This window comes from Apium graveolens, chromosome 8 (assembly GCF_009905375.1).
Source record: "Apium graveolens cultivar Ventura chromosome 8, ASM990537v1, whole genome shotgun sequence".
Lineage (NCBI taxonomy): Eukaryota > Viridiplantae > Streptophyta > Magnoliopsida > Apiales > Apiaceae > Apium > Apium graveolens.
In genome coordinates, this window is record NC_133654.1 from 2,409,842 (window position 1) to 2,435,898 (window position 26,057).

Sequence of the window (26,057 nt, forward strand, 5' to 3'; positions counted from 1 at the left end):
ATATCAAGTTAACTTGAGCTGTGTCAGAGGTTACTTGCTTCTTTTGAATATCAGAACTTTTAATTTCTTGACTCTGAACAACTTGAGCTGTGTCAGAGGTTGTTTTAAGAACTTTTCTTGAAATCAGAGCAAGATTATCTTTGTCATCAGTAATTTCTTCATCTTCAGGAGGTACATAAACTTTAACAGGTTCACCAACCTTTTCTTTACCCTTGGATCTTGGATCTATCTTTGGTTGTGATTCAGCAAATGTTGCTTCAGTTTGTGCCTTTTCTTTAATCACAATACCTTTCAGTTTTGGAAGTGACTTTTTACCAGAAGCTTCGGATTTAGATGTGACTTTCTCTGATTTAAGTCTAGCTTCTTCTTCCTTTAAACTTTCCAAGTCCATTCCTGGATTTTCTTGAAGAAATAACTGTCTTGACATTTCTTCATCAAGATCTAGAAGTTCATCAGAATTTATTCTTTTACCAGTATCAGAACTTAATCTCTTCCCAGTATCAGAACTTATCCTGTGACTTGCAATTTCAGCATTTCTTGATGAGAATCTTTTACTTTGACTATGACCTCCACCCATTCCAGAGTTTCCTTGGTCATCTTTTTCATCATCCTTTCCTTGCAGTGTCTTGTCATCCTTGCATTTGGACTTAATCACTTTCTCCCCCTTTTTGGCATCAGCAGGAAGTAGAAGAGAGATAAGCAATTCCACTGAAGATTGGATTTCTGTCAGTTGTGATTGCTGAGAAGCTTGATTTTGCAGAATTTTATCAATCTGTGCTTGTTGGCGATCTTGAGTCTTCTCAATATAAGCAATCCTGTCCATAGATGGTTGAAAGAACTTTTTCTTATCAAGTTTCCAAACTTGTTCTTGTTTGGTAAAGTTCTCCTGAATCTTGTGGATTTCGGCATAAGTAGTTGAATGAAGACCTTGTAGATTTTTAGTACTCAATGCAGTGACACGAAGCTGAGCTTTGAAATCATCAGATTTTAACATTTCATCAGCTTTAGTAAAGTGCTCAGTAAGATGTAACGCAGATGGAATACATGAGACTGAGTTCCATTCCTTAGTCCACTCCTGTCCTGCAGGAGTTTCACTCCAAGGCACTGGTGGTTCCTCTGTAACATACTTCTTTACTAGTTCAGACTTAGAAAGAGGAATGTGTCCTGAAGGACCTGCTGCATCAGTATTTGCAGTTGGAGCAGCATCACCAGTATTTCCAGCATGTGCAGCATCAGAACTTATAGAATCAGAATCATCTGATATAATAGCAGTGTGAGTAGCAATGGAGATGTCAGCATCCTCTAATTGCTGATCTGATGATAAGTTCTGATCAACAGCCAAATCCTGATGCTCACCTAAAGTCTGACCATCAGTGTCTAGATGCAGAGAAGGTGACTTAGATAATTCCGGAGTCTTAATAGCATCAGTAACAGTTGTTGGCAAAAGATTTGTTGCTGTTGGAGCTTCTAAGAAAATTACTCCAGGCACAACTAAGTGTTGATCAGCATTATCAGCACTTGTGCCTTGATGACCAAGAGACACAGATGGGAAATCAGCCTTGTCAGATACAGTTTCCTGAGATGGAGTGGATGGAGAAGAAGTAACTGGAGCAAATTCTTTTTCTTGTGAGATCAGAGATTCCTGATCCCCTTCCTTAGCTGCTTCCTCCTCATCATCTGAAACTGGCCTTTTTGCCCTCTGTTTCTTGTATTTCCTTGGTAATTTAGAGTCCTTGGAAGTGTCAGGAATTGTCATTTTTCTAAGCCTCTTGAGAAGCTTAGATCCTCCAAGTTCAGAATCCTTCTGAGAAATCTTTTTCTCAGCTGCAGTTACCACAGGTTCTGAAGAAAGAATCGGTTCCTCAGAATCTGAGTCATCTCTCAAGGTGATCCTCCTCTTCTTCTGAGGTGTGTGAGAAACAGTCTTTGTTCTCTTTGGCTTAGAAGATGTAGGTTTCACATAGGACTTGAGATATGTTCTGAGAGATGGTTGAGAGGTTTGAGGTGGCTGAGTAGAGATGGTAGGTGATGATGAACCAGGTTCTGATGTTTGAACATTAGGATAAAGTGCAGTGTACTTAACAGGATCATAGGTGATTAAGGCTTGTTTGACAGATAAAGGTATTAAGAGGGGTCTTAACACATCCTTTTTATTATCAGAAGATAATAAATCAGTAAAAGCTCTCTTAGCTATTCTGAAAGATGGAATGAGATCACCAAAATTTTGGGGGGAATTACAACAAAAATTATAAATAAGCTGACAAAATCTTGCAAAATATACAATATTGCGATCTTCTGTCATCCTATCCCCAATAAAACCCAAAACTGCACGTGCATAATCAAAATCAGTGTGATTTAGAAGTGCATACCCGATTTGTTGGCTGAATATGGGAATTGCATCAAAATTTGTACATTTGTTGGCGAAAGCTTTGGTAATGCAATCAAAGAAGAAACTCCATTCCCTCCTTATGAAAGATCTCTTCAACTGTCCAAGCTTGGTCAATGTTCCTTCATATCCCAGACTAACCATCATATTTTGAAGAACTGAGTCATCAACAGTAGAATAAACACAGTCCTCAGGAAGCTGTAATGCCTGTCTAACCGTAGACAGAGTCACAACATACTCATTTTCCCCTGATGAAAATATTAAACTTGGGGACCCGTGAGCACCACCATTGTCATATACTCCACTCCTCCAAAACTCCAGTACTTGAACCCCAGAAATTGACGTAGGCTCAGTTAGAGCAAACCCAATATCAGAACTTGTGAGAAAGTCCTGAATAAAATGAAATTCAGAGGGTGCCTCTGTAGTGTGTAGTATCGCAGAGAAGTTATTAGGAACAAACTTTGCTCCATCAAAGAGAATGTCCTTGGGTGCCATTATGTTTTGAAAAGAAAACGGTAACCTGTAATGTGTTTGAGAAAATGCCTCTGAAAAGAAAATCGTCAGGAGATGAGAAAGTTTAAAAGTAAAGAGAGAGATAAAATATAATGATAAATAAAAGATTTGACAATCTTTGCTCTCTTTTACTTATACACAAAAAGTAACCGTTGAGGACACATGGCAGACATGCATTTAAAAGTAGTGGTTAATACCTTGACACCTGTTTTACATAGAGAAGGCAAAAAGTAATGGGCACGGTAAATAAGGAATAATTACCACCCACTTGCAGTTTTTCAAGGAAAAACAAACCGTTCCACTTACCTAGATTCCATTAATCAAGGTGAATCAGTTTTAATTTAAAATTGAAACTGTTCCCACTAATTCAAATATTTTACTCTGCAATATTAATATTCCGAAAAAAACTGTGTGTGAGAATGAGTAAAATCAATCAGTTAAGTAAGTACTGATAAAACATTATCAGAACTTAAAATCAGACACAATTTATACGATCATCAGAATATTTATCAGGATTTATCAATGCGTATCAAAATTTCTCAGAGAAAAGATCAGAAGACTTAAAACAAATTCCATTAATATATCAAAATAATACATTGATGAAATTGAAATTACATCAGAACTTTTACATTCTTGTCCTAAGCTTCTAAATCTAATATCAACAACCTTAGTCCTAGCTAAGAAGCCTGACAAAGCTGAGGATGAAGAAGAACAGGAAGAAGACGAGATTAAGTCATCTTCCTCTTCCTATCTTCGACAAACAAGATAGCGAGTCGAATGATTCGCTCTTGCTGACGGATAGCTTCCCGCCGTTCCGCCTCCAATCGATCAAGATGAAGCTGGTAGTCCATCTCGAAGAACAGAAGTTAGTTCAGCACCGCCTGTGGGACAGAGCCCCATATTTCTTCAGGAATGGCAGTTACATGCCACTCCTGCTGCCAGTCAGCGCAGCTTAGCTCCATATGAAAATTTTGATAATTCAAAAACATGTTGAATCGAACCATGATGCTTTTGAAAAAGAATATGAAGTGAAGATTGTGAGAAAAATTGATGAAAAGGCTAATGTGAAGTGACTGATTATATAGGCAAGAGAATGCCAGGAGACGCGAAGATATTTAATGCTGACAGATAGAGTTAAGTCTACCTCGTCTCCCTAGACTTGAAAAAGAATAATAGTCATTTGAAAAGGAATGTGCACATGTAACAAGAGTGAACTGTTCAAGGACGAGTGCCATCAGTCCTAACCATAGACTATTAATCTTCCACTTCAACATTTCGAAATTAATCTGAGACTGTTACCAAATTTTACTCACAGATAAGTCAAGTAAAGGGTTAGACTGAAAAATCAGAACTTAGACCTATACTAGAACTTAACAGTCATCAGAACATAATGTCTTAACTCGAACAAGGAATATCTATCTTAGTAAGTTTTCATACAAGTTCTGAGTTATAGTCTTCAGGACTTAATCATCAGAGCATATAACTAGAACGTGTCCTCAGAATTTGTGCAAAGGGACACAGTGACTGTTTGTCTAAAAGAACATAGACCACCACAAAAATTTCTTCATTCATATGGAGTGATTTGTGTGTGCATTAAGCTAAATAACTAATAAAGAGTAAAGTCTGTTTTACTTCAGTACATCTTAGAAATAAGTCATAATTAAAATTTTGCTAAAGAGCTGTCATTATCCTGAAACCTACTGATAAATGAGTTCATGCATGAGTCCACCTCAACTGTTTTTGTGCTAATTTTATGCATCTTTTGAAATTCTCTTTTACAGTGGCTTCTCAGTGTAAGTGAGTCACGACTGCTTATCAGAATTTATGCTATTATCAGAGTATTTCTCCAGTAATCATAGAGTGTGAACAGTCACCAAGAAAATATTTTGCTTTTCTAATGCATATTTACTTAATACCAGCTATGCACTTGGGTCGTCCCATTCACATTTTTACTCTAGATCTCAAAGGAGTACCTGATATTATTCTTTGATTCTTGTTCTTCTTCTTTTGATAAGTGAGGTTTATCAGCACTAAGTACATTCAGCAGTTTTACTAGAATCAGAACTTAAACAGATGAGTAGCATTATTCTAATTTGGGACTTAGTAATAAGATGAATAAAGTAAACTAAACTAAGCTCAAATATCAGAATTTGCTTGTGTCATAAGATTTCCACAGAATAATTACTTCTTTCATGGGATCATTTGTTTATTGAAGACTAGTAGGTCAGTATCTAGCACAATTATCCTCATAGCATTGAATGATTACTTAAACAGATATATCACTTATTAGAGTTAAGAGATATGTATCAGACAACAGTCAGTACTTAAAAACATTTATCACTTAATGCACAGAATATACAAAGAGATTAATTCTGTAAATACTGATCATAAAGTCTGATAACATAGAACAAGTTTAAGCAGATTTAGAGAAAGAACCTGAAATCATTCCAAGTTCATTTACCAATTTTGTAAAGGTAGCTTCACACAGTGGTTTTGTGAAGATATCTGCTACTTGTTGATCTGTGGGAACAAAATGCAATTCCACTGTACCTTCATCCACATGTTCCCTGATGAAATGGTACCTGATGCTGATGTGCTTTATCATAGAGTGTTGAACTGGATTACCTGTCATAGCAATAGCACTTTGATTATCACAGTAAATAGGGATTTTGAAATATGTTAACCCATAATCCAGTAACTGATTCTTCATCCAAAGAATCTGTGCACAGCAGCTTCCTGCAGCAATATACTCTGCTTCTGCAGTTGATGTGGAAATTGACTTTTGTTTCTTGCTATACCAAGAAACCAATCTGCCTCCAAGAAATTGGCAGCTACCACTTGTGCTTTTTCTGTCAATTTTGCAACCTGCAAAATCTGCATCTGAGTAACCTATTAATTTAAAATCTGATTCTCTAGGATACCATAATCCTAGATCAGCTGTTCCTTTAAGATACTTAAAGATTCTTTTTACAGCTGTTAAGTGAGGTTCTCTTGGATCTGCTTAAAATCTTGCACAAAGACAGGTAGCAAACATGATATCTGGTCTACTAGCAGTTAGATAGAGAAGTGAGCCAATCATACCTCTATAATCAGTAATATCTACTGAATTACCAGTATCCTTATCCAGTTTTGTTGCAGTGGCCATGGGAGTGGATGCACTTGAACAGTCTTGCATTCCAAATTTCTTCAGCAAGTTTCTGGTGTACTTAGATTGACAAATAAAAGTTCCTTCTTCACTCTGCTTGACTTGAAGGCCCAGAAAATAACTAAGTTCTCCCATCATACTCATCTGATATCTTGACTGCATTAGTTTGGCAAACTTTTTGCAAAGTTTGTCATTTGGAGACCCAAAAATAATATCATCAACATAAATCTGGATCAAAAGTAAGTCCTTGCCATGGTTGAGATAGAACAGTGTTTTGTCAATAGTTCCTCTGTTGAATCCACTTTCCAGAAGAAACTGAGCTAAAGTCTCATACCATGCTCTAGGAGCTTGCTTAAGTCCATAAAGTGCTTTATCAAGCCTGTAGACATAATCTGGATGTTTGGAATCTACAAAGCCTGGAGGTTGTTCAACATATACTTCCTCTTCCAATTCTCCATTGAGAAAAGCACTTTTCACATCCATTTGAAAGACTGTAAACTTTTTGTGAGCAGCATAAGCCATGAATATCCTTATGGCTTCTAACCTAGCAACTGGCGCAAATGTTTCATCATAGTCAATTCCCTCCTGTTGAGAATATCCTTTTGCAACCAGCCTTGCCTTGTTCCTTACAATTATGCCATCACTGTCAGTTTTGTTTCTGAATACCCACTTTGTACCAACAACCGATCTATTCTTAGGTCTTGGCACTAAGGTCCAGACTTTGTTTCTTTCAAATTCATTCAACTCTTCCTGCATTGCTTGCACCCAATCAGCATCTTGAAGAGCTTCTTCCACTTTCTTTGGCTCAGACTGAGAGAGAAAAGAATTGAAAAGACATTCATTCGAAGTACCTGTTCTAGTTCTGACACCTGCCTCAGGATTTCCAATTATCAAACCAGGTGTATGTGATTTTGTCCACTTCCTTGCAGATGGAAGATTTTCTCTAGAACTGGATGCTCCCCCATGATTCATGTTGTCTTCGATTTCATTTTCTGATGCTCCCCCTGAAACTCTGCTCTCTGAGTTGGATCCTTCAGCATTTAGATTTTCAGTACTGTCAGTACTTGGCTTATCAGAACTTGACGAATCAGAATTTGAAGAGCCAGATGTATGTTCTGATGCTTCTTGAGATGTGATAATATCTTGAGTATGCTCCCCCTGCATTGGTGCATCTTCCTTTGACGTAGTCACCACAGTTTCAATAACATCAGAGTTTAATCCATCAGAATTTACAGTATCAGGACTTAGACTGTCAGGACTTAAGGTATCAGAATATGAATCTTCATTTTCAAATCTCAGCTGATCATGATCAATGCAATCTTCAAGTCCAGTGATCTTCTTGTCATCAAAAGAGACATTGATAGATTCCATGACCACTTTTGTTCTCAAATTATAGACTCTGAAGGCTTTTGTAGAAAGTGGATATCCAACAAAGATTCCTTCATCAGCTTTTAGATCAAACTTGGATAGCTGTTCAGGATGAGTCTTGAGAACAAAACACTTACATCCAAATACATGAAAGTATTTGAGATTTGGCTTCTTGTTCTTCACCATCTCATATGGTGTTTTTCCATGCTTGTTAATGAGTGTTGCATTTTGAGTAAAACAAGCAGTCTGCACCGCTTCAGCCCAGAAATAGGTTGGAAGCTTTGCTTCTTCAAGCATTGTTCGTGCAGCTTCAATGAGAGTTCTATTCTTCCTTTCAACAACTCCATTTTGCTGTGGAGTTCCAGGAGCAGAAAATTCCTGCTTTATTCCATGATTTTTGCAGAACTCTTCCATTATCAGATTCTTGAATTCAGTGCCATTATCACTTCTTAAAATTTTCACAGAATCTTTGATCAATTTATCCAGATGTTTGACATGATCAATCAGGATAGATGCAGTTTCACTTTTTGTGTGCAAGAAATACACCCATGTGTATCTGGTGAACTCATCTACTATGACCAACGCATATTTCTTCTTTGCAATAGACATGACATTCACTGGACCAAATAGATCAACATGAAGTAGATAATAAGGCTCAAGAATTGATGATTCAGTCTTGCTCTTGAACGAAGATTTTCTTTGTTTAGCCTTCTGACATGAGTCACAAAGACCATCAGGAACAAACACTAATTTTGGCAGTCCTCTCACAAGATCTTTCTTGATCAGTTCATTTATCTTGTTGAAGTTTAAATGAGAGAGTTTCTTGTGCCAATTCCAGCTTTCTTCAGTTGAGGCTCTACTCACTAAACAGATTGCAGAACCATCAGAACTTGTTGAAAGCTTAGCTTCATAAATGTTACCACGCCTGAATCCCTTCAGAACAATTTTTTCTTTAGATTTACTAACTATTTCACAATGTTCTGCAAAGAAATCAACATGATAACCTCTGTCACAGATTTGACTTATACTCAGTAAGTTGTGTTTAAGTCCTGAGACCAGAGCTACATCTTTAATGATGACATTTCCAAGATTGATATTGCCATATCCCAAGGTTTTTCCAATGTTGCCATCTCCATAAGAAACACTTGGGCCAGCTTTCTCCACAAAGTCTGATAGCAGGGCCTTATTTCCAGTCATATGTCCTGAACATCCACTGTCCAGAACTAAAATATTTTTCCTGTTGCCCTGCAATCAAAAAGACCACTAATTATTAGTTTTAAGGACCCAGACTTGCTTGGATCCTTTGGCCTTTTTAGGTTTGTTAACATTTGCAGCGGATTTAGCATCAGATTTTATGTTAACAGTTTTCTTATCAGAACTTATACTACCAGACTTTGAATCAGAACTTACACTAGAAGGAACAACAGAAACTTTCTTTAAAGAAGGTTTTATTTGATAATAATCATAGTACAAACTATGATATTCCTTACAAGTATAAATGGAATGCCATAAACTACCACAATGAAAACAAGGATTTTGTGGTTTGTATCTAACAGACTGACTCTTAACTCCTGATTTTGAAGATAAGGAGTTGATATTCTTATTCTTCCTGCAAAAAGAAGCCAGATGGTTAGAACTTCCACAGTTATGACACGCTTTCCTAGGAGCATCAGGAACAGATTTATAGTTATTGCTTTTATTCACACCTTCCTTTCCATTCCTGTTTTTCCTAGGTGATTTTACCTTGTTTGCATTCTTAACATTTTTCAGCTTATGCTTAAGCTGCTTCTTTGTCATTAAGCCTATGTTAACTTCAGCTGTCTTTTTCTGTTTTAGTTTGTCAGAAGCTAATTCCTTTTTAACTTCTGATTTCTCATTTTCAGATTTTTCAGTTACAAACTTAACAGGTTTTAACTTCGGCTTTTGCTTATCAACAGGCTTAATTTCTACAGTTCCTTTTTCATTTTTAGTTTCTCCATAACCTAAGCCCTCTTTCCAGTTTCCACTACTTAGCAAATTTTGAGTTGTTTTGCCAGAGTTAGTCCAAGTTCTGATATTCTCTTTCTCCTTTTCTAACTCAGTTTTTAGAGATTCATTCATTTTTAGCACTTCATCCCTAACATAAAAAGCATCATCTCTATCCTTCTGAGTTTGATGGAACATGACTAACTCTTTTTCTAAGAAATCATTTCTTTTCCTAAAAGCAAGATTTTCAGAAGTTAATCTTTCACATGTTAAAGTTTGATCTCTATAACTAACAAACATGGTTTTAAGATATCTTCTCAACTCATTAATATCATCAGTATGAAAAGCATAAGTAGTCTGAGGTACCTTTGTTTCAGCAGCTTCAGAACTGCTCTCAGAACTTGATTTATCAGCATTTGCCATCAATGCATAGTTCTCCTCACGTTCAGAGTCTGAGGTGTCTGTCCAGCTTTTCTGCTTTGTGACAAGAGCTTTGCCTTTGTCACTCTTGGTCTTCTTGCAATCAGGAGATATGTGGCCTTTCTCACCACAATTATAACATTTAACATTAGTGTAATCTCCTCTGTCAGACTTTCCTCCTCTTCCTTCAGATCTTCTGAAATTCTTCTTATCAGAACTTATGCCTTTCCTGGAAAACTTCTTTCCCTTCCTGAACTTCCTGTATGCAATCTTTGTGATTCCTTTCACCATAAGAGCACACAGCTTCATCATCTCCTCATCAGCATCAGTTTCAGGCAAGCTTTCAGAATCTGAGTCATCATCACTCTCAGATCTTGATGACTCAGTATCAGACTTTATGATAAGAGCTTTACCCTTGTCTTTCTTTGAGGAAGGTGGTTTGGGGGATTCCTCTTCAGCCTTGAGAGCGACTGTCCTTGACTTTCCTCCTTTCCTCTTGCTTCTTTGTTCCATCTCAAGTTCATGAGTCTTGAGCATTCCATAGATTTCATCAAGAGTTGTTTCATCAAGATTATAGTTGTCTCTTATTGTTGTTGCCTTCAAATCCCAACATTCAGGAAGAGCTAACAGGAATTTAAGGTTTGTATCTTCAAGATCATACTCCTTATTAACCAATGACAAGTCATTCAAGAGTTTGACAAATCTATCATATACATCAGTCAATGACTCATTAGTCCTAGAGTCAAAGTGTTCATACTCTTGAGTGAGTATTGTCTTCCTGTTCTTCTTAACTGTTTCAGTTCCTTGACACCTTGTCTCCAGTGCATCCCATATCTCCTTAGCAGTCTTGCAGTTGATTACCCTGATTGACATTACATTATCAATGGCACTATGCAATAAGTGTCGTACCTTGGCATCCTTAGCAATAGATGCTATATCTTCAGCAGTGTAATCACTCTTTTCCTTTGGTACGGTCTTTGCTGCTTCACCTGCAACTACAACAGCGAGCTTGGTAGGTTTGTGAGGCCCTTCCTTGATTCTATCAAGGTATTCTGGATCTGTTGCTTCCAGAAACATGGTCATCCTTACCTTCCATATGGAATATTCAGATGGTCTCAATATGGGAACTCTGATAGTCTCATATCGACTCTGAGTTGATATCTTTGATGATTCCTCAGTTTTGGTAGGCTTAGTTGGAGTTTCTGTATCAGACATGATTGTATTTGGATCTTTAACTGTATGTGTGTTAACAGAAGGCTCTGATACCACTTGTTAGGTCACACTTTCACTGTAGAGGGGGTGAATACAGTGTTTATTACAATCAAATCAAACTTCAAGAACTTATGTAACAGAAAACGAACTTTATTGAAACAATAAACTCTGTTACAATCTGGAACTGTTATCTCTCAGTGATGAACAAAATATCACGAGAGCTGCTAGGGTTACAGTAAATAATATTCTCGATAATGATAACACTTATAGTGTAAACCCTATGTCTGTGTTTATATATTACACAGTTACAAGATAATCGCTAATTGATATGGAATATAATTCTGCTTCCTAATATATATCAATCAGATATCTTTTCTTCCAAGTATTCCATTCTTTACGGAATTCCTTCTTCATGCATATCTCTTCTTATGTTTATCTTGATCTTTTTAACTTTAATCAGCTACTGTCCTTATCTGATCATCCTTCAGCACTTAAGTTCTGATATCTATCTCCTGATGCTTATCTCCTGATAACATAAGTACTGATATCCCTTAAGTTCTGATGTCCAGTATAAGTACTGATTAGTTAAGTACTGATTTGTTCTGTTCAAATAAGATCTGAAATCTAAACATAAAACATATTAGCCATGACATTATCAAATATATCTAACAGTATGTACTCCCTCTGTCCCTCTAGAAAGTATACATTGTGGACGGGGAGCCTACACACAGCTCCTTTATAATATACTTGCATGAATTTGAACAAAGTAGGTTGTCAAACTCACTAATTCAGGTCGTTTCACTACTTAGGCAGAGAAACCATTCTGGGGCGATATGACCTTTACTTTAGAATCTGATGAAGTTTTCTTATTTACTTTCAAATGAAACATTGCAATACACTATGCAGTGCTAAGTGTTGGACCATGGTCTCAAAGCAAAAGATCCAAGATGACTTTATTGTAATAAATAGATAGTATTTAATTAAAGGCACATTAGGCCTAATTGTACTAAAAAGCCCCTTAGGCTTTCGTATAAAAAGGGAGTTAAGGCTTATTTGTAAGGGTTAGACAACTGAATATAAGGGTTGGACAACTGAATAAAGAAAATACCTCCTTAAATATTATTCTCGTATATTTGGTAAATATTCGGGTACATCATTTGGAGGCAGAAGGAGATTTATTCCTGAAATCCAAACAAACAATGATTGTGGAGGAGATCGATCCGCAAGAAGCTGAACCGGTGCTCCTAACAGAGATCACGGTGGAGATCCCCACAATTCCAAAGTATCATGACGATCAAGGACCGTAGAAGCAGCCGTTCTTACATCTGAGACGTTTGTTTCCTCGACCAGAGTAAGCTATTCACGACCAATTGCTGGATCCGACTGTCACAGAGCCGCCAGCGAGAAAATGCAAGTACAAACCAAATCAACGCCGACGAGTTCAAACATCAAAGATAAGCAAGTCTCCAGCGATATGCGCCTACACTTGGAGAAGGTTGAACACATAAAGTCACAGGAGGTGGAAGAACTTGAGGAACTAATGTACTCTGATGAAGAGCTCGAACGCCTGGAGAAAGAAACTCGCCTTCTACAAGCTAAGCTAGAACGACAGCCAGGGGCGGACGCAGACTCAATGAAAAGGGGGGCCAACATTTTTTTTAACATCGACAAGTAATGTAATGAAGAAAAAAACATAATTAAAAGATTTACCATTTTACCAGCAGGCAATTGAGTATATTTGTCCAGTATGATCCTGCCATTTTTTCGTCAAATTTCAATCAACAACTTGTAATGCCAAAATAAAAAACCTAGTCTGATAAAAAAAATTAGATAAAAAATCTGGCAGAAAAATAAGACGACCATAATAAAAAAAATTTGGAACATATAATCTTGAAATATTAAAATAGAGATCTCCGCTCTTTCAAGTCACGAAAATCATATATAATCGAATCTACATTGATAGTACGAGCAATTTCTTTCTCAATAAACAATATTGGGCAATCAGTGAGATATTCATCATGCATTTTGTTCTGAAGCTTGTTTTTGACAAAACTCATAGCTGAAAATGATCGCTCTGTAGTAGCTGTGGAAACCGGAAGAGTTAAAATAAGAGCTACCACTCTATACACAAGTGGATACACGTGAGCCTTCTTTGTCTTTTTTAACCACTGAGACAGATCTGAAATTGTTGACAATGTTCCAAATGTTTGATGTTGTCGTTCATGATCAAAATGCTCTAATTGCATCCTTAATTGAGCCATCTCATATTCAGAAAAATCTTGTGGATAGAATTTTTGTACCAACTTTTGAATAGCGTCAATCCTAAACGATATAAGCATCTCTTTTGGATCTAAAGCAGTACCTAAAATAAGCAACTCTGTGGTTTGTTCATTGAACCTGATATTCAATTCTTGCAATTGAGAATCTAGCACGGCAAGAAATATATCGACCTTATAGTGATGCTCAATTGTAAATCTGTCTTGTTGTTGTCGAGCTCTTCCTTTTCTTGCAACATATTGAACGCTTAAGTCTGGTATTGGAATATTAACTGATTCACAAAAAGTTTTCACATCTGATAGTAGCTTATCCCATCCTTCATCTCGTAACTTTTGAATTAACAACTTAGTTGAAGATACAAGTTGCATTACATTTAAAATGTCTTGAGCTTTATTCAGTAGAGCTTGACAAAGAAAATCAGTAATATCCAAAATGTTCCTCATGATATGCAGAATTAGAACAAACTTAAATGAAGTTAATGCCTCATACGTTGCGTCTGCATCTCCACGTTGAGTAGGCGTAACTCCATCATCAATGATATTGAGTAAGACTTCACATGTAGCACTATACATTTTCAACAAACTGGAAACAGATTTCAAATAAGAACTCCAACGAGTATCTCCAGCCCTTTGTAAAGTACCAATCTGATTTTTTCCTTTACCACTTTGAATCTCATCATTTTGAAAAAAATAAGCAATATTAGAAGCATGGGCAGCTTTCAGTTGATCATTGCGCTTACACGAGGCTCCAACAATATTGATTATAATGTTCAACTTTTTGAAAAAGTGATGCACGGGAATAACTTCTCTTGAAGTAGCAACTAATGCCAATTATAGACGATGAGCCATACAATGAACATAATAAGCATACGGGCAGTCTCGTGAAATTAAAGCTTGCAATCCATTCCATTCTCCTCGCATGTTACTTGCACCGTCATAACCTTGACCCCTTATATTTTGGACATCAAGATTGTGACTAGATAAGACATTATAAATTGCTTCCTTCAATGTAATTGTTGCAGTGTCCCTAACATGAACAAGACCAAAGAACCTTTCTCCCACATAGCCATCTTTGTCAACAAATCGTAACACAATAGACATTTGTTCACTTTTGGATTCATCCCGAGCTTCATCAATGAGCAAACAAAATTTTGCATCGCCTATTTCATCACGAATCACCTTCATTACTTTGGTTGAAAAGACGTGTAAAATTTCTTTTTGCACTCTTGGTGATGTATAGGTTGCATTTTTTGGAGCATTAGCCAACACATTTGCTACTTTATCATTGTAAGAGCCTATGAACTTCAATAATTCGTTAAAATTTCCACTATTTAATGAATCTTTAGTCTCATCGTGACCTCTAAAAGCACATCCCTGAAATGCAAGCCATGTGGCTACTTTGACTGAAACTTCCAATCGGAGACGGTTCTGAATAATCTGTTCAGCAGTATGTCTCTCAAACCTTTGAACAATATGTTCAGATTGATTCATAAGGTCGTCACATGCTCGTTCAGCGTTGCGATGAAAAGAAGATGCATCTTTGCCGATATGTGCCAATAATGCACAATTTTTGCCATCCCTCACCTTTTTCCAAGATTGAAAACCATTTACTGTAAATGCATCAATTGCAGAATGCCCATACTGCGGTCGAAACAAGTAACACGGAAGACAGAAAGCAGCATCCTTAGTAGGAGAATATTCTAACCAAAATGGAAATAGTTTAAACCATGATGGTTGAAAACTACGCGGATGTTTTTCTTTTGATCTTGGATACTTTGAAAGAACGATTTGATATGGACCGGATTTGATGTAAGCTCTTCGAATTTCATCACGCTTTTCAATAGGATAATCCCATATTTGGCGTCGTAATCCTGGATCTCGCTCAATTGAATTGATGTCATTTTCATTTTTATCAATTCTTGGAGACTTTCGAGGCTGACTTTGAGAATTCAAATTATAAGAATTATCAGGAACATTGGATCCTTGATCAACTGATTGAGGTACAGAATGAGTTTGAGAAGTTTCAACATTCTTCGTTTTGAAAAATGAATCAATTGTAGTTGATTTTACCATTCTGTACTGTAACCACAGACAAGTAACAATAATTCCCAAATAAGTTAATAACCAAATTCTAATCAATAAAGGAAGACATTTAACTTTTATTATGCTAAACTGAGGGGAAGTAAAGCGGTATACATTCAGTCATTACTCATTCAGATTTCAGGAGCCTAATTCCCAAATTTTAATCAATAAAAATAATAATGATTATTAGGGATTATATTTACACTAATATCAGTCCACAAACAACACATAACATGAATACATGATTATTGATAACAAATTAGTAATGAAATTATTGAAAGTTTAAAGTTTCTACCTGCAGACCCGCCGACCCGGAGACTAGAACTTGTGCAGAGTAACCAGAGTTGTAGAATGTAGAGGCGTGAGTCTGTGACATCAATTATTCAATTGAATTGTTTATTGTTATATGCATTTTTATTTTCTTTTTGGACCCATTTGACTTGTCCATTGGGCTCTTATATAATATGAAAATATGGGCCAGTTTCTTAATTTATCTATACCTATATAAATGGGCTATAAATCTGGGGGCCCCAATTAAATCTCACAGCTAATTTATACATAGAATACATACTACTAATAAGAGAAAATTGGAAAGTTGGGGGGGGCATGGTGACCCCTGGTCTTATGCTCCTTCCGCCCCTGACGACAGCGTGAGATACATCGTCTGCGACGAGAGTTCAAACATACAACAATAGCAAATCAAGCCTCGGGAGATCAATATTGGTTTTCGGTTGTTTTTAGTCCGGCTTATTTACAAGTATGACTTATGTAAGGTAATAATGAAGAAACGTATATTTGACCGCTAGTCTAACCTCAAATAAAGGTTATACCCGTCATAAGACTTAATTACTTTTAGTCTGTAACAATTTATAGAAATATTTTTGTCTACATTTAACTAAAAAATAAAATAAAAATCATAAGTAAGAAATATTTTTTTCTAGATTTAATTAAAAAATAAATATAAATCATAAATATAAGTTGATGATATGATAAATATGGCTTATAACCTTACAAATGAGTATCTTCTCATAAAAAATCGGGCACCCGCGTGCCCGCAAACAAAAATCGGGCACAGGACTACAAGAGCGAGGGCCTTGGGCCTTGCATGAAAATCTTTTATTAGCTATATATACGTGACAAAGGCACAAAGCCCTACGTGACAAAGCCCTACTTTCTGTTCCCTTCTGTTCCCTTATAAAAATATAAGCGATCAACCGTAACCCTAGCGATTTGGATTCTGAAATACAAAGGCGGAGCTACGTTGTTTTCCTTTTCTCAGGCCGGCAATATGGTTTGTTTTTCTTTCTATACAACTCTTTAATCGATTCTTTACAAAGATTGATTTATCGTTTATGTGTTGCGCGCTAACCATGGTTTTTTTTTGTCTCGAAGGCGTCCCTAATGGAGGTGTATCAAATAAGATACGTAGGCAATGATGAAGTAAAGCCCATTGATCAAATTGGCACAATCAAATTGATATCTGATTATCATGTTCAGTACCTATACAATGTGCAAGAAGTAATGCCCTGGAATCCATCAATTAAAGATAGGGATCCAATAATGGTAAACGTTGGATCACCAACCCCACGTTCTGCGTCTCTCTATATAGAGTTTGATCTCTTCCGTAGTGCCTACAAAGGCACTATTATGGTAGACTGGGAAGAAACCTTTAGCGGTTGTGTTTCGTCGTGGGATGAAAGAATTGAATCACGGGATGGGTTAGGAGACGTTGTAGTTTATTTTGGGTTGATGCCTAATGCTACAGTAGCAGAAGTCGAGGTTAAATTGTTAGACACCTCTGCTTGTGAAGATGTTTACGGAGTTATTTCTGCCAGCAACAGCGCAGCCTCGTCTCTACCCATATGTCAAAGCTTACTATTTTTGGCCGAAGCTGATAATGGAGTATATGTGGATGATGATGATGGAATTATACCATTATCCAAATCCCGTGTGGCTGTTCCGTTGGATACTACGCTCTCCTTGCAAATTGTACTCAATTGTGATGGTGAGGATTACTCGGCCATATTGGAGTTTGATGCTGAAAAAGAAGGGGAATTTATTCAACTTGATGATCCAGAAGCGCCAACCATCCAAGTAAAAGTCACTTGGGATGCTGATAGAGCCTCAATTAATCGAACCATTAAGAAGTGTACTAGGGGATTAAGGAACTATATATTAAGATGATGAGTACTAGGGGTTGATACTCTCTTTATTTTTCTTTTTGTTTATCTCCACTATATCTATATATTACTTTCGTTTTCCTTATCCACTATATCTATTTGTTACTTGTGTTTTAAATTTTAAGTGAACAAAGTTTCCAGAGTGATATAATATCTTTTTACTTATGTTCCTGGATTCCAAAGCATGTTTTAACATCGATGATGCATCTATACTAATTGTTTGTGTTTCTGAATTCCAAAGCACAAACTTGAAGCAGTGGATCACATTGTTGAGGCACTAGACACTACAAGAAATTTGCAATCAGACAACACCTATGAAACAACGGTTGACAAAAAAACTGTTGCCCCAAATTCGTAGACAACTGTGAATTTCCTTTCCTCGAAAAACTGTTGTTGGAGTACATGTAGAACAACGGTTATAGCTGTTTTTTGAAAGACTTGTCTTTGTGGCATCCTCTTACCGAGATAGACAACAGTTCGGATTCTGCACTGTTGTCATAAATCTTTCACATAACAGTCAAAAACCGTTGTTAATAAGCTAACTTAGGGTAGTGTGAGACTACATTTTTTGGCCTTATGTTGTGTAATTTAGACAAGTGTTTATTATAACACTTATCTTATTGAACATCAAACAATGGTTTTTACATACCATTATTAAAAGGAAAACTCACAGACAATGGTTATTAGTAGTGTTGGGTAAATGAGGTTCAAACAACCGGTCTTGTGTCTTGTTGTCTGAACACCTTATTTAGATGATTGTTTTACACATTGTGACAGTAACCGTTGTCTATTGAGTAATGGTAAAAAAAAATTGACTTGCATATATGCAAGTCCCCACAAAACAGATCCAAAAACATTTAACCAAGAAATTTCCAAACCATGAATCATTCGACCAACAAACTAACAATCAAAAAATCATGAACCAAATCAAAAACCAAAAATACTAGCTCAAATGGACGAGTTCAACTATTAAACTAAAAGTTTGGCGATAAATACATACAAATCAAAGTGTACTCTCTTTATAGTAATACAAAGCTGCAAAATGCAATCTCCATTTCATGGAGACCGCATTTTGCAGCTCTTGCATTACTATAAAGAGAGTAAACCTGGACACGTATACATTCATCAACAAACTAAATATTTTTACAAATTTACAAGTTCATCTATGAATTGAAAAATACACAAATTAATCACAATGCCATAATACTACAAGACCATTGAAGAGCCTCCGGTAATTGGTTTGAGGTAATTATCATCATCACTGGTAACAAAAAATCTGGTTTACCAAATAAATGCTATAACAGAAACTTAACATTCCAATAACCTGGGAAGAAGCTATAGGAGCAGTCTCCCTCATATTGATTGCCTTTGTTCGTGAAGTTGCTGAAGACCGAACAACCATAAAACCTCCACCACCAATCCCACTAGCCATTGCATTAACAACACCTAGGCATAAAGCAGTTGCTACTGCAGCATCAACAGCATGTCCACCCTGTCCAAGAATCGACACTCCAGTTTTTGAACACCGCGCATCATCAGCAGCAGCAACAACTGCTTTATCCGATTCAACAACTTCACCATTTCCAAATGACAAGAAGCTATAGGAGCATTCTCCCTCATATTGATTGCCTCTGTTCGTGAAGTTGCTGAAGACCGAACAACCATAAAACCTCCACCACCAATCCCACTAGCCATTGCATTAACAACACCTAGGCACAAAGCAGTTGCTACTGCAGCATCAACAGCATGTCCACCCTGTCCAAGAATCGACACTCCAGTTTTTGAACACCGCGCATCATCAGCAGCAACAACTGCTTTATCCGATTCAACAACTTCACCATTTCCAAATGACAGACCCTCATTACCATACTTTTCGCCTCCCTTAGTTATTCCAAATTCCAAGTAGCCAGTTAAAGTGAGGCCGGCAACTACATCAAATAGAATGATTAGTCCTTCCAACTACATCAAGATTCCAACTATGCTAGTGCCAGATAGTTCAAATCTTTTCATCTTATGTTTTTCTTAATATGATCAATGATTGACTATATAAAATTGGAACATAACAAATGAACTAAACAAGTCTAATCTAAGCAGTTCTTGAAACCTGAAGACTTCGATTTTTGTCTTGAAGAAGGACTAATACACATAACAATTTACAAAACTGAAAAAAATAAGTTGCACATCCATCGAACAAATTTATATAAGATCCTACATTGAAAAATATAATAAATTAACAACAGGATAGAGCCGAAAATCTAAGATAAGATATGCTAAATAACTTACTTATGAACGGTATCTTTGAATTTCTCCTCGTCCAAGAATTGCTGTATCAGGAAAACTAGTTCCCGACTCAAAGACGACATGGTACCTGCTCCCGGGATCCGGAGATACTCTAGCAGAATGTAAGACTAAATTGTAGTGTCAGGTGTATTTATCTCGCATTTCAAATACAACCTTTATGTTTTGTTAAATAGGAATATGGGCTGACTACTCTCATAGCATAGCATAGAAATTGTCGAGTGTCGATGTAAGTTAAGGTGTTTTGTACAATCGCTTTACTGAACTATATTTATTTGAAAAAGCAAGTGTCACTTGGTCACTAGATCTAGTCTTGTTAGGAATCAGATATTCAATAGTATCACTTATCCAGAATCATGCAGATAGCCTTGACCAGTTGTGACATGTTACTTGACTGCATATTTAGACAAACATAGATCATGTTGAAAGTGAGATAAACAAAGTAATAGTTTGCATGTCAAGAAAATCTTAAACCAAATTGAGAGTGAGATAAACAAAATCATTGTTTAACCAACTAGAAAGAGGAGCTGTTGCACTAGGGTCTCATCTAACAAGATCACTTCTTTATCCACTGCATAAGCATGTTCCTAGATATTGAAATCCTTTAGAATCAAGTGATGTTAACATTCGGAACAAAGATATAAAATATAAAATCTTGAAGAGTTGAATAATAAATTTTAAAGATTTGATAGATGAGATAGGCTTTCTGATATAAATTTACAAGGGGAACATCTTGCCTTTGGCTCTTTGCTAGGACACAGAATGACAGCAGTTTATACCTCACTGGCTGCTTCTATCCGCATCCTTTTATTTCAATTTTACTTGTAATTAATAATGTGATATAAAATATTTGATCATTTTAGTGGTTTGGTGCCCTGGTTCGTGACATATGTGATGTAATCACAACAGTTATCAATTAGTGAATGATAGTTATTTGTATTTGCTGCAAATTCAACTTTCTTTTAGTGACCAAGATGCGTCTCTGATTATCGTTAACTTGAGAGTTAAAACTGCATAATTAAACACGTGTTTATGTATTTGGTGAAATTTTTATAATCAGATGTGTAAACTTATAGACACAGGTTCTGCAATATAGCTCCCAGATGTATATATGTGACTTAGAGTAATATATAGATATAGGTGTTTATGTATTAAACTGAGAAAACAAGAACGTGAGAACTCAAAACTAGTCTCATTGAGATGATACTGAATTACAGAAGGAAATATAAAGCAAAACAAAACTACGGCTACAAACTAGGAACTAACACAAACTGCTACCTACAAATTCTCCACCATCTATCTTTATTCCACTAGACTCCTACAAACTCTCAAAGACGTTGCATACCAAGTCATGGCACACGACCCAGTTGAACAATCAGACAAGAACAGTTTATTTAGTTTAGATTAAACCAACAAACACCTCCCTAATCTAAACTACTTGAGCTAAATCTTTAACTCCCAAAAGCCTGCACATCCTTTCGAACTTAACAATGGACAAAGCTTTGGTAAGAACATCTGCTTTCTGCTCTCCAGTGTGGACATGCTTGATCACAATCTCACCTCGTTCCACACACTCTCTAATGAAGTGATAACGGATGTCAATATGCTTGGAACGACCATGAAAAACAGGGTTTTTTGCCAAATCTATAGCTGACCTGTTATCAACATACAGAACCACCGGACCAATAATATTATCTGTAATGTTTCCCAGCAAATTATGAAGCCATATCCCCTGACATGCTGCCGCAGTGGCTGCCTTAAATTCTGCCTCGCATGAAGATAGAGCAACACACTTCTGTTTTTGAGAGACCCACGAGATCAGACATTCATTCAAATAAAATGCCATTCCTGCAGTACTCTTCCTATCCTCCAGGTTCCCACCGTGGTCGCTATCAGAATACCCAGAGATCATGTTATTCTTGCTATCCTTTGAGTAAACCAGTCCGTAATTCAGTGTACCTTTTACGTATCGCAAAATACGCTTAACTGCATTAAGGTGCATTTGTGTTGGCCTTTCCATGAAGCGACTCACAATTCCTACAGCATACGCCAGATCTGGGCGAGTGTGCACCATGTAGCGAAGACCTCCAACCAAACTCTTAAACTCCGTGGAATTCACTGCTACTCCTCCCTCATCTTTTGTGATCAATAACTTGGGATCCATAGGATATTTAGTCGGATTGCAGTCATTTAAACCTGCCTTTTCGAGCATTTTCTTAGCATATGCAGTTTGTTTCAGCTTTATAAGACCCCCACTTTGCTGCACTTCAATACCCAGATAATATGCAAGCTTACCCAAATCACTCATGTCAAAATGAGTACCCATTTCCTTCTTAAAGCGTTCAATGATGCTCGTGCTTGTGCTGGTTATTAATAAGTCATCGACATACACTGCCACAATCAGAGATTCATTTCCTTCCTTCTTCGTATACACAGCATGCTCATACGGGCATCTAGTCAAACCCATTTCTTCTAAACAACGACTAAGCTTTGCATACCATGCACGAGGAGCCTGTCGAAGTCCATACAAAGCTTTATACAATCGATACACCATATATTCCTGACCCTCTTTAACAAACCCTTCAGGTTGCGATACATACACAACCTCGTCTAACACACCATTAAGAAATGTTGACTTAACATCTAAATGGTGAACCTCTCATCCATGTTTAGCTGACAAGGCCAGAATCAAGCGAACTGTTTCCATTCGTGTAACCGGAGCAAATATCTCTTCAAAGTCTACACCATGTACTTGAACGTACCCCTTTGCTACAAGCCTTGCTTTATGCTTGACCACAATTCCATTTGTATCCTTTTTCAATTTATAGATCCACTTCAAATCAATAGCTTTGCTTCCTGGAGGGAGTTCAGTTAGTTTCCACGTATTGTTGTTCTCTATGGATTCGATCTCCTTTTCCATTGCGGTTTTCCACTCCTTCTTCTTGCATGCCTGCTCATAGTTAACAGGCTCATCTATGCCCATGAGAAACAATTCTTCGCCGAGTTTTACCTCTTCTGCATCATTATATATGTCACTGAGTAATCTGAACCTTCGAGGTTCACTGTCGCTTTGAGAACTCTCCCCACTTGATACTTCAGTTGACACACTTCCTCTTGATTCCTGACCACTCGAGTCACTTCCATTGCTTGTACTAACACTTGATGGAGTCCCAAACCCTTCTACTTCATCATTTTGTTCTGTACTTTCTGGTTCAAAATCAGGTACCGTAAAATAGCTCTGTTGGGCCACTGTGACTTCTTCCTGTTGTTTTTCCCAAGGCCATACTTTCTTTTCTTCAAAAACCACATCACGACTAACGTGGAGTTGTTTTGATTCCGGGTCGTACAAATGGTACGCTTTAGTACCAGGCTCTTTCCCGAGGTTAATAACCGATTTGCTACGATCATCCAATTTTCTTAGTTGTGTATTTGGAATCTTCATATGTGCAACACATCCGAAGACTCGAATATGGCTAAGACTGGGCTTCACACATGTCCAAACTTCATACGGGGTTTGTTTTGACAGAGCACGAGTAAGCAATCGATTGAGCAGATAGATAGCATGCCTGACAGATTCACCCCAGAAAAATGATGGCAACCGCATCTCCTTCATCAAACTCCTGGCCATGGAAACCACGGTACGATTACGTCTCTCCACTACCCCATTTTGTTGGGGTGTGTAGGGAGCCGTGTAATGTCGATTTATCCCTGCATTTTCACAATAAAATTTAAATTGGCTTGAACAGAATTCACCTCCATTATATGTGCGTAGTGTCTTCACTCTCTTTTCTGGCCCATCTTCTACTTGTGCACGGAACTTCTTGAACGCATCAAGTACTTCATCTTTGCTTTTCAGTAAATATACCCACATGAATCTGCTATAATCATCAACCAAAAGAAAAATATACTTATTCTCCCTTGGTGTCTCCGGCATTATAGGACCACACAAATCACAATGAACTAGCTCTAGTACTTGTTTGGCTCTGTAGTTTGCTTTAGCAGGAAAGGATTTTCTCACTTGCTTGGCCATCAAACACCCTGTGCAAACCTCTTTTGGTTGAATAATTACTGGAAAATTCCTTGCCATATTATCTTTGAACATCAGAGTCATTGCTGGAAAATTTATGTGTCCCAAACGGGAGTGCCATAGCCACGCTTCTTCATTCGCTTTGGTCAGCAAGCAAGTTTCGTTGCTATTCTCAATAATAATTTTGTACAGTCTATTTCCCGACCTTTTGACCTTCATCACTAGTTTATTATACTCATCATAAACCCATAAATAAGTACCATGTATCACAACTCTATTCCCCTCTTCTGATAATTGGCCTAGGCTTATAATATTATTACAAAGATTCGGGATGTAGTATACCTCTGTTAGTAATTTCTCTTCCCCATTTTTGCATTTGAATGATACAATTCCCTTTCCTCTAATCTCAACAGAAGAACCATCACCAAACCGCACACAACCAGTTACCCTATCATCGAGCTCCTTAAACTTTGATCGCGTACCCGTCATGTGATTACTTGCCCCATTGTCGAGATACCAGACGTTAGAGTCTCTCTTATCTTTGACTGATCCCAGCTTTGGCACCGTATTCGTCTCATTCAACAGCATGATACCGTCTTGTTTCTCTTCACACTTTGCCATTAGAAGTGTCGGTTCTTCATCCTGGGTTTGTGATATGTTAACCTCTTCAACCTTGTTTCCCTTTTCTCGTCGTGATGGTCTCCTACAATCTGCTGCATAGTGACCATATACATTGCAGTTAAAGCATTTCACTTGGCTCTTGTCCTTGAATCCATTACGCCCGTCTTTGCCACGCCATGAATTACCACCGCTTCTATTTTTCTGAGTTGTTCTCTTTTCCCACTCTTCTCTGGAGTAGGAGTTTTCCTTCGGTTTCTCTCTTGAGCCATTCATCTTCTGTAAGCATTAACTGACCATTGCTGCATTGTGTTTTTCCTCGTAGACGCTCCTCATGAGCCTTGAGGGAACCTACTGCTTCTTCAATCGTCATTGTCTCCAAATCTCCAAATTGCTCAAGTGTTGAAGCAATTTGCAGAAATCTTTGTGGCACTGCCCTTAGCAATTTTTTTACAACATAAGTCTCCTGGACCTCCTCTCCCAATGCTCTAATGTTTGTCACAATTCCACTTAGTTTCATGCAGAAATCATCCAACGTCTCAGTGTCTTTCATCTCCATTATCTCGAATTCTCCTTTAAGCGTCTGCACCTTTGCTTTCTTGACACGGTCTGCACCGAGGCACATTGTTTTCAAGGCTACCCAGACCTCCTTGGCTGTCCGTTTATTTGCTATAGACAGTAGTATGTCCTCAGGTAATCCTTGGTAAATAACTGCCAATGCAACCCTGTCTTTTCTGTCATCCACCTTAGTGTTTTGATCTTTGGGTTCTATTGCCTCCCACACATTCTGGGCCTGCATGAAGACCTTCATTTTTAGAGCCCAGGATGTGTAATTACTTCTTGACAGTATCGGGTAATTAAGGCCGACGCCCCCTTCTTTCAGCTTGTTTCCTGTTTCCATCGCGGTTACTTAAGACACCTTTAATATCTCCTTAGCTCTGATACCACAATATAGACACAGGTTCTGCAATATAGCTCCCAGATGTATATATGTGACTTAGAGTAATATATAGATATAGGTGTTTATGTATTAAACTGAGAAAACAAGAACGTGAGAACTCAAAACTAGTCTCATTGAGATGATACTGAATTACAGAAGGAAATATAAAGCAAAAAAAAACTACTGCTACAAACTAGGAACTAACACAAACTGCTACCTACAAATTCTCCACCACCTATCTTTATTCCACTAGAATCCTACAAACTCTCAAAGACGTTGCATACCAAGTCATATCACACGACCCAGTTGAACAATCAGACAAGAACAGTTTATTTAGTTTAGATTAAACCAACAAAACTTTGGTATCACTAGAAAAATCCTTTGTATAAATATTTGTATAAATATTACAGTTGTTAATTATGATTGCATGTGTTTTGGAGCTGCTAGTTATATATTTCAAGTTCATGTGTTCATGTATTCATGGTTAAATTTATTTCAGGTTATTTCAATACTAACCCTGATGAGTTGTAAAACTTGTAAAAGAATTTAGCTCTTGGGATGCGCTGAAAGTTACAGGGCTATTTTGCATAGAATGAATTATCTATTCTTTGTTAGAATATAAATAAC

General features: G+C 37.2%; 2 protein-coding genes across 2 annotated transcripts; one reads left to right on the top strand and one right to left on the bottom strand.

Moving 5' to 3' along the window:
• Positions 1–12,907: 12,907 nt before the first annotated feature.
• LOC141677662 (uncharacterized) lies at positions 12,908–15,358 on the bottom strand. The gene is made up of 2 exons (XM_074483673.1): positions 14,212–15,358; positions 12,908–14,106 (listed from the first exon to the last, which is right to left on the bottom strand). Exons 1-2 carry the CDS (start codon positions 15,356–15,358, stop codon positions 12,908–12,910), a joined length of 2,346 nt encoding a protein of 781 aa, XP_074339774.1.
• A 1,188-nt stretch (positions 15,359–16,546) lies between these two features.
• Positions 16,547–17,551, top strand: LOC141677665 (uncharacterized). Its single transcript, XM_074483675.1, has 2 exons — positions 16,547–16,658; positions 16,760–17,551. Exons 1-2 carry the CDS (start codon positions 16,656–16,658, stop codon positions 17,549–17,551), a joined length of 795 nt encoding a protein of 264 aa, XP_074339776.1. The 5' UTR covers positions 16,547–16,655.
• The last annotated feature ends 8,506 nt before the right edge of the window (positions 17,552–26,057 follow it).